This window comes from Triticum urartu, chromosome 7A (assembly GCF_056163025.1).
Source record: "Triticum urartu cultivar PI428250 chromosome 7A, HENAU_Tu73, whole genome shotgun sequence".
In the NCBI taxonomy this organism is placed as follows: domain Eukaryota; kingdom Viridiplantae; phylum Streptophyta; class Magnoliopsida; order Poales; family Poaceae; genus Triticum; species Triticum urartu.
This window is the reverse complement of record NC_141879.1, coordinates 543019991-543029165: the sequence shown is the minus strand read 5'-3', so window position 1 is coordinate 543029165 and position 9175 is coordinate 543019991. Positions and strand designations below refer to the sequence as shown.

Here is a 9175-nt window from a genome sequence, read left to right as displayed (position 1 = left end):
GCTCCTTCCTTCAAACCAAATTCAACCGACCCAAATTCTAAATCCAGGCGAATCACATGTACTCCCTTCGTTCCATAATATAAAAACGTTTTTGACACTAGTGTAGTGTGAAAAACGTTTTTATATTTTTGGACAGAGGGAGTAGCTAATTGTGAAAAAAAAAATATCCCATATCGCCTACACGTCGCTTGGATCCTGACGTGGCGTCAGTTCCTACTCAGCTTGGCAGACGGCAATCAGACAATCCGTGCTTGGCCAAGCAGGAGGGTGACCTCTCGTGCGCTCCATTGTGCTGCAAGTCAAAAACACTGGACCCGACCGCTCAACCGATCACAAAGAACTCCATCCATGGCCACCGGAGCCGGCGACGACGGGCACGGCGCTGGTGCCCGGGCAACGGCGATCCCGTCCGTGATCCTGAACACTGGCCACGCCATGCCGGTGCTGGGGTTCGGCACGGGCTCGCCAAGCAAGCCGGCGGACCTGGCGGACACCATCGTGCACGCCATCCGCCTCGGCTACCGCCACCTGGACACGGCCTCCATGTACCGCACGGAGCCGACGGTGGGCGCCGCCGTAGCCGAGTCCGTCCGCGCCGACCTCTTCGTCACCTCCAAGCTCTGGATCTCCGATGCGCGCCCGGGCCGCGTCGTCCCGGCGCTCCGCGAGTCCCTCGCCCGCCTCGGCCTAGCCTACCTTGACCTCTTCCTCGTCCACTGGCCCGTGGCCGCCACCGCCGGCGGCCTCCCCGTGGACAAGGGCACGCTGGTGGAGTTCGACATGGAGGGCGTGTGGCGCGGCATGGAGGAGTGCCATCGGCTGGGCCTGGCGAGGTCCGTCGGGGTGAGCAACTTCTCGGCGGCCAAGATGGAGAGGCTGCTGGCTCTCGCCGCCGTGCCGCCGGCGGTCAACCAGGTTGAGATGAACGTCGGGTGGAGGCAGGAGAAGGTGCGGGAGGTGTGCGCCCGGCACGGCGTCGTCGTCGCCGCCTACTCGCCGCTCGGCGCGTACGGCGCCTTCTGGGGCTCCGACGCCGTCATGGAGAGCGGCGTCTTGCACGACGTCGCCGCCGCGAGAGGCAAGACCGTCGCGCAGGTAAACGTGAAGAAACAAATGTTTTCTTTCCTAAAATTCACCACTAAAAATTGCTGTGAAGTTTATACTAAGATAAATTATTCAAAATTAGCTTGTGTCAGATTATTTCAGTTCCTACATATAGTTTCAGCTTGTCTAATTCACATCTACATGTTTTCTAAGAGCATCTCCAACAGGCGCCGAACGCGCCGCGCGTAAAAAAACAGTTATAGCGCGCGCCCATCGCCTGATTTGGCGCGGCACGCAGCGCTGGCTCCAGCAGCCGCGCTAAAATGTAGCGCGCGCCGCTCCAGCAGCGCGCGACACGTATGGATGGGGGTGGGAGGTGCGAGCGAGCGCGCGAGAGTCCAGCGCGCGAAAGCGGGCGCAGCAAATATGCGGCGCGCGATTGCGTTTCGGTCCGCGCGTTGGACTACGTATGCCGCGCGCACTGTTTTCGCGCGCCCGCTGGAGCAACTATTCCGGTTGCGCGCGCGCTAAAACGGAGGATTTTACGGCGCGGCGCTAGTTCGGCGTGCCTGTTGGAGATGCTCTAAAGATGTCACATCTAATCTTCCATGAGTAACGTAAGTAACAAGGAAAAAAAAGCTGGGACAAAAAACAGACCACAAACATCGAAAACGCTCCTTCGCGAGCGAGCGTCGCAACGAGCAATCTCATTTTCTCGCATTGTCGGAAGCCGATGGCAGATGGGCCTACCCATGAAGACGCATCAGCCCACATTGCGCTGGACCCTCCTACTCTCTCTCGCCCGTAAAACTTAATCTCACCGGCCCCCTGATTTCAACGGGCGGGGCCCAGGGTGGGGCCCAGATTTACTTTAAACAATAGCCCAAGACTTGCTAAAACGGGCAAGTGTGGCCTGTCGGAATTCGCGCGTCGCAGCGGGCGCGCGCGAGATAGACTCCCTCCCACAAACATAATGAACATCGGGTTAGATGTGATATGTTACATCTAGATGTGTCCTAGACAGACTTTCATAATGACTAAATCACATCTAGATGTTTTTTAAGAATGTCACATTTAAGTTATCCATCACATGATTATGGGCTTTAAGATTTGTGCAAACTGTTGTCGTTTTCTTTGACTTGAACTGTTGTTTTTGTTGTCGCTAAGGCCCGTGTCGCACTAGTGTTCTTGGGCTGTTTTCCCGATCGGCATTGTCCCTTTTTCTGAATGGGATCTTAGTATGTGGGTTTTTATATTTTGTTATATACGTTGGTGCGTTCTGCCATTTTTGCTCTTCTTTTTGTCTGCGCCTAGGCCTTTTTGTACGGGCAGAATTCAAAGAGCTGGGCCGTGTTATTTTCCGCTTCCTTTTTTCTTCTTTATCTATTAAATTTATTTGTTTGTAATCTATGATTTTTAAATTTGATTATTTTTGGCGACATCAGTTTTATGTCCAGCCGTCTGATTTGTTTGTGCTTTGTTTTTCACGCTCGAGTGATCGCACGTGTCGCGATCGATCCGTGTCCTGTCGTATCGTCTTGTCGGGCTGGGAGGCCTACAACGGAGCGCGACAATTTTTTGTTTTTTTTGTTGGGCCGCCGTCACCTTGTTTGATATGGGCTTTTTTTTAGAATACGAAGAGTCTAGCCCCAAAGTACATTAGATTGAGACGGTAGCCTCCATCGAGTCTGTCACTCTCCTTTCGCATGTTCCCCTCCGCCTGTTGTCCCGTTCCCCTCCCATGTTCTTCCATTTTTCTGTTTGTTTTTGTTTCGAAATCTGAAGCACATCGACTCGCAACTAGAGGAGGGGGTGGTGTATGTGTGTTTGTCGATGGCCCTAGTTACAAGATTACAATCGACTCGCAACTGAAGTTGTACCATCAACCCACAACTAGGGGGCGGTATCTATGTGTGTTTGTCGCGATCCCCAATTGCATGTCACCCATCGACTCGCGACTAAGGATGTGTGTGTTTGTCGAGGGCTCCCAGTTGCAAGTCAACCATCGACTCGCAACTGGGGGAGGGGGCGTTCTCAATGTGTGTTTGTTGAGGGCTCCTAATTGCGAGCCAACCATTGAGTCACAACTCGTGAAGGGGGAGGGGAGTTGAGTGTGTTTCTACGAGTCCAGTTGCATGTCAACCACTGACTCGCAACTAGGAATGTGTGTGTGTTTGTCGAGGGTCCGCAGTTGCATGTCAACCATCACCTCGCAACTAAGGGTCTGTGTGTTTGTTGGGGCCCCTCAGTTGTAAGCCGACCATCGACTCGCAACTAAGGGTGCTTTTGTGTGTTTGTTGTGGTCCCCAGTTGCATGTCAACCATCAACTCGCAACTAAGTGTGTGTGTGCGTGTGTGTGTGTTTGTGTGTGTGTGTGTGCGCGCGCGTTTGTGCATGCGTGTGTCTCTATGGTGGCCCCCAGTTGCATGTCAACCATCGACTCACAAACTAGGTGTGTGTGTGTGTGTGTTTGTCGAGGGTCCCCAGTAGCAAGCCGACCATCGACTCCCAACTAGGGGTGTGTGTGTTTGTCGAGGGTCCCTGGTTGCATGCCGAGCATCGACTCACAACTAAGGGTGTGTGTGTTTGTCGAGGGTCACCAGTTGCATGCCGAGCATCGACTCGCAACTATGGGGTGTGTGTTTGTTGAGGGTCCCTAGTTGCATGTAAACCATCAACTCATAACTAGGGGTGTGTGTGTTTGTCGAGGGTCCCTAGTTGCATGTCAACCATGGACTCGCAACTAGGGGTGTGTATGTGTGTGTTTGTCGAGGGTCCCTAGTGTTGGAAATATGCCCTAGAGGCAATAATAAATTAGTTATTATTATATTTCCTTGTTCATGATAATCGTTTATTATCCATGCTATAATTGTATTGATAGGAAACTCAGATACATGTGTGGATACATAGACAACACCATGTCCCTAGTGAGCCTCTAGTTGACTAGCTCGTTGATCAATAGATGGTTACGGTTTCCTGACCATGGACATTGGATGTCGTTGATAACGGGATCACATCATTAGGAGAATGATGTGATGGACAAGACCCAATCCTAAGCCTAGCACAAAGATCATGTAGTTCGTATGCTAAAGCTTTTTCTAATGTCAAGTATCATTTCCTTAGACCATGAGATTGTGCAACTCCCGGATACCGTAGGAGTGCTTTGGGTGTGCCAAACGTCACAACATAACTGGGTGACTATAAAGGTGCATTACAGGTATCTCCGAAAGTGTCTGTTGGGTTGGCACGAATCGAGACTGGGATTTGTCACTCCGTGTAAGCGGAGAGGTATCTCTGGGCCCACTCGGTAGGACATCATCATAATGTGCACAATGTGATCAAGGAGTTGATCACGGGATGATGTGTTACGGAACGAGTAAAGAGACTTGCCGGTAACGAGATTGAACAAGGTATCGGGATACCGACGATCGAATCTCGGGCAAGTAACATACCGATAGACGAAGGGAATTGTATACGGGATTGATTAAGTCCTTGACATCGTGGTTCATCCGATGAGATCATCGTGGAACATGTGGGAGCCAACATGGGTATCCAGATCCCGCTGTTGGTTATTGACCGGAGAACGTCTCGGTCATGTCTGCATGTCTCCCGAACCCGTAGGGTCTACACACTTAAGGTTCGATGACGCTAGGGTTATAAAGGAAGCTTGTATGTGGTTACCGAATGTTGTTCGGAGTCCCAGATGAGATCCCGGACGTCACGAGGAGTTCCGGAATGGTCCGGAGGTAAAGATTTATATATGGGAAGTCCTGTTTTGGTCACCGGAAGAGTTTCGGGGTTTATCGGTAATGTACCGGGACCACCGGGAGGGTCCCGGGGGTCCACCAAGTGGGGCAACCAACCCCGGAGGCTTGCGTGGGCTAAGAGTGGTGAGGGACCAGCCCCTTAGTGGGCTGGTGCACCTCCCACAAGGGCCCATGGCACCTAAGAGGTGGAAAGGGGGCAAACCCTAAGGGATATGGGCCTTAAGGCCCATATTGGTGCGCCTCCCTCTCCTCTCCCCCTCTTGGCCGCCATCCTTGATCCCCATCTAGGGCTGCCGCCCCCCTAGGGGGTGGGAACCCTAGAGGGGGCGCAGCCCCTCCCCTTCCCTATATATATGAGGCATAGGGCTGCCCATAACACACGCGATTCGATCTCTCGTTGGTGCAGCCCTGCATCTCTCTCTCCCTCTTCTTCTGTGGTGCTTGGCGAAGCCCTGCAGGATTGCCACGCTCCTCCTTCACCACCATGCCGTTGTGCTGCTGTTGGATGGAGTCTTCCTCAACCTCTCCCTCTCTCCTTGCTGGATCAAGGCATGGGAGACGTCACCGGGCTGTACGTGTGTTGAACACGGAGGTGCCGTGCGTTCGGCACTGATCATCGGTGATTTGAATCACGACGAGTACGACTCCATCAACCCCGTTCACTTGAACGCTTCCGCTTAGCGATCTACAAGGGTATGTAGATGCACTCTCCTTTCCCTCGTTGCTAGTCTCTCCATAGATAGATCTTGGTGATACATAGGAAAATTTTGAATTTCTGCTACGTTCCCCAATACCTAGTTGCATGCCGAGTATCGACTCACAATTGGGGGTGGTGTTTGTGTGTTTTTGCCGCGGTCCCCAGTTGCATGTCGCCCATCGACTCACAACTAGGGGTTTGTGTGTTTGTCGAGGGTCCATAGTTGCATGTTGAGCATCGACTCGCAACTAAAAGGGTGTCTTTTATCGTGGCCCCTAGTTGCAAGCTGACCATCGACTCGCAACTAATGGTGTTTGTCGAGGGTCCCCATTTGCATGACGACCATCGACTCGCAACTAGGGGGTGTGTGTGTTTTGTCGTGGGTCCCCAGTTGCATGTCGACCATCGACTCGTGACTAAGGGGGTGTGTGTGTTTGTTGAGGGTCCCCAGTTGCAAGCCGATGATCGACTTGCAACTAGGGGGTGTGTGTGTTTGTTGAGGGTCCCCAGTTGCAAGCCGACCATCGACTCGCAACTAGGGAGTGTGTGTGTTTGTCAAGGGTCCACAGTTGCATGAAGACCATGGACTCGCAACTAGGGTTGTGTGTGTTTTTATCAAGGCTCCCCAGTTGTATGACGATCATCGACTCACAACTAGGTGGTGTGTGTGTGTTTTGTCATGGGTCCCCAGTTGCATGTCGACCATCAACTCGCAACTAAGGGTGTGTGTGTGTTTGTCGAGGGTCCCCAGTTACAAGCAGACCAATGACTCACAATTAGGGGTGTGTGTGTTTGTCGAGGTTCCTCAATTGCAAGCAGACTATTGACTCGCAACTAAGTGAGTCTGTGTCTGTCGAGGCTCCCCAGTTGCATGTCGACCGTCGACTCACAATTAAGGGTGTGTATGTTGGTCGAGGGTCCCTAGTTGCATGCTGAGCATCGACTCACGACTAGGGGGTTGTGTTTTATCGTGGCCCATAGTTGCAAGCCGACCATCGACTCGCTACTAACGGTGTTTGTCGAGGGTCCCCAGTTGCATGTCGACCATCGACTCGCAACTAGGATGTGTGTGTGTGTGTTTGTCGGGGCCACCAGTTGCATGCCGACCATCGACTTGCAACTAGGGGTGTTTGTCGAGGGTCCCCAGTTGCATGTCAACCATCGACTCACAACTAGGGGTGTGTGTGTTTGTCGAGGGTCCCAGCTGCTTGTCAACCATCGACTCATAACTACGGATGTGTGTGTGCGCGCGCGCGCGTGCGTGTTTGTGGAGGGTCCCCTGTTGCATGCCGAGCATTGACTCACAATTAGGGGTGCGTGTGTTTGTCGAGGGTCCCCAGTTGCATGCCGAGCACCGACTCGCAACTAGGGGGTGTGTTTGTCGAGGGTCCCCGGTTGCAAAAATGTTTGTAGTTGTAGAGGTGATTTACTCTTGTAACAATGTTCTGAAGTACCTATTATTATTCAACTCCACCCTCGATATGCGATTGGGGGCCCGACTAATATTCTTCTTAGTTGCAACTTCATCCATGATACGCAACTAGGGTCCATTTTAAAATAACATGTTTCGAATTTGCAAACAATGTTCAAATCACGATTGTTTTAATCCACATATTTTTTTTAATACGTGAACATTTTTCTAGTTTTTTTGACCAGTTTTTTATTTTTCCTCTTCTATTGTTTTATTTATTGTTAGACGTCAGTGTACATTTTAAAATTCTCCAGTGAGTATTTTGTAAAAGGTTCACCGTATATACATTAAAAAACATACACAATACATAGAAAATAAGTTCACTGTATATTAGAAGGTCATCATATACTAAATATTTGTTCAATGTGTATTACAATTATGTTCACCGTAATTTTATAATTTGTTCAGTGTGTATTAAAAACAATGTTCACCGTATATCCAAAAACAATCAGTGTGTTTTTTAATTTTTTAGCATATATTAGAACTGAAAAAAATACACCTGAAAGAAAAAAGAAAAAAATAGGAAATAAAAGAAACAAAAGGAATAAAAAACACAAATCGTTACTACGTACGATCAGCTACAGGCCATAGAGTGAGCATGCGTGTGATGGTGTGAGGCAAGCTGGGCCTTGCCCATGCGAGCGTTTCTATGGGCACGCTGGTCACACAAAAAAGAAAAGACAAGGCCTAGACGATACAATACCAAAAAAGAAAAACAACAAACAAACAAAAGGCTATAAACAGGTGATGATTTCAACTTAGATGTGACATCGTTATGTCACATCTAGATGAGTTTTAGATAAACCCTTATAAATTTTGTTCCTGAAACACCTTTTTCAAGTTGGAAGGCAATAAAATTGGCAAAGACGGGCTGGGTAAACGGGGTTAATTAGCACAATTCATCACAACGCCAAACGGACTCTAACTCACAAACCTCATAAGAGAATAAACACAACAACTATCCAAAGACATGATCTATGAGTTTCCGTATGTTTTTAACATGCCGTATGAGTTCATGGTATGTGACATCTTATTCTCGTTTTATTTTTAAGTGTGTTCTTCTATTCTGGGCATTAGCACGCTGAATCTTGTTAGAAATCAATATAAGGAAGAAGTTTATGTTGGTTCACCAATTTTTTTTGGACATTTTGACTCCTATTAATTGTTTAGAAGTGAAACAAATAGACTCTATGCACCCAAATCCTGCAAAATTACTACGAAAATATTTCAGTCAAAAAAGGTACCGCCGAAAATTTAGAATATAATATATGTGTTCATATTCTGGAATTGTAAGAGAAATCAACATTGACCATGTCTTGTTAATGATGTGTACAGGTGGTGTTGAGGTGGCTATACGAGCAGGGCGTGTGCTTCGTGGCGAGGAGCTACAACAATGAGAGATTGAAGCAGAATATGGAGATCTTCGAGTGGGAGTTGAGCGAGGAGGAGAAGGGGATGATCGCCACAATACCACAGAGGAGAGTGTCTTTGGGGGAGCGGTTCATGTCGCCCGATGGGCCTTACAAATCACTCGAGGAGCTCTGGGACGACGATATATGAATATATGTATCTATTTGTCAATTGCCGCATGCCTGGCTATTTGCAGATACACTTGTATAGTCCGTAGGTGCATATTTGGTATACTATGGTATGATTGAGATCTTTTGTTGATCCTAACTTGTAATCCAATCATCATATGAGTAAGTAAATAGAGAGCAACACCTCTATAAGCAAGTAAACACATGGTACGTAGGATTTACGACAATTATTCCCTTTGTAGGTTGGTATCACAACGTGATCCCTTCCCCCTGTTTTCCAATCACTCGTAGGGGAACAACCCTTACTCTCATCGATGGTGTATTTGGTGTGACTGTACCCTCCATCGGTGCTTCTTAGTAGCCAATATGATCATCATCTCCTTGACAAGGGGAAAATGTGTCCCTCTCCCTGGCTCGCATTGTTTCTTTGACTGTGTCGATGGAACCATTCCCATTCTACTGGAAACCATCACTTAGCACACTGACACTGCCGCTCGCACCGTGCCAAACCCAATGTTTCTTTGATGTTACCAAGAGGACCATGCAGTCCTCGTCGCACTACTCTCCTCCATCCTCCATGATGAGTGATATCATCAGGGGTAACTGACGATGTTCAACACCTCCCATGCCGTCTGGGATGTGCTACATACAATGTTC

General features: G+C 49.1%; 1 protein-coding gene across 1 annotated transcript; it reads left to right on the top strand.

Moving 5' to 3' along the window:
• The first annotated feature begins 251 nt into the window (after positions 1–251).
• On the top strand, positions 252–8833 carry LOC125523862 (deoxymugineic acid synthase 1-D). Its single transcript, XM_048688925.2, has 2 exons — positions 252–1095; positions 8316–8833. The coding sequence occupies exons 1-2, from the start codon at positions 349–351 to the stop codon at positions 8538–8540; spliced, it is 972 nt and encodes a 323-aa protein (XP_048544882.1). The 5' UTR covers positions 252–348; the 3' UTR covers positions 8541–8833.
• The last annotated feature ends 342 nt before the right edge of the window (positions 8834–9175 follow it).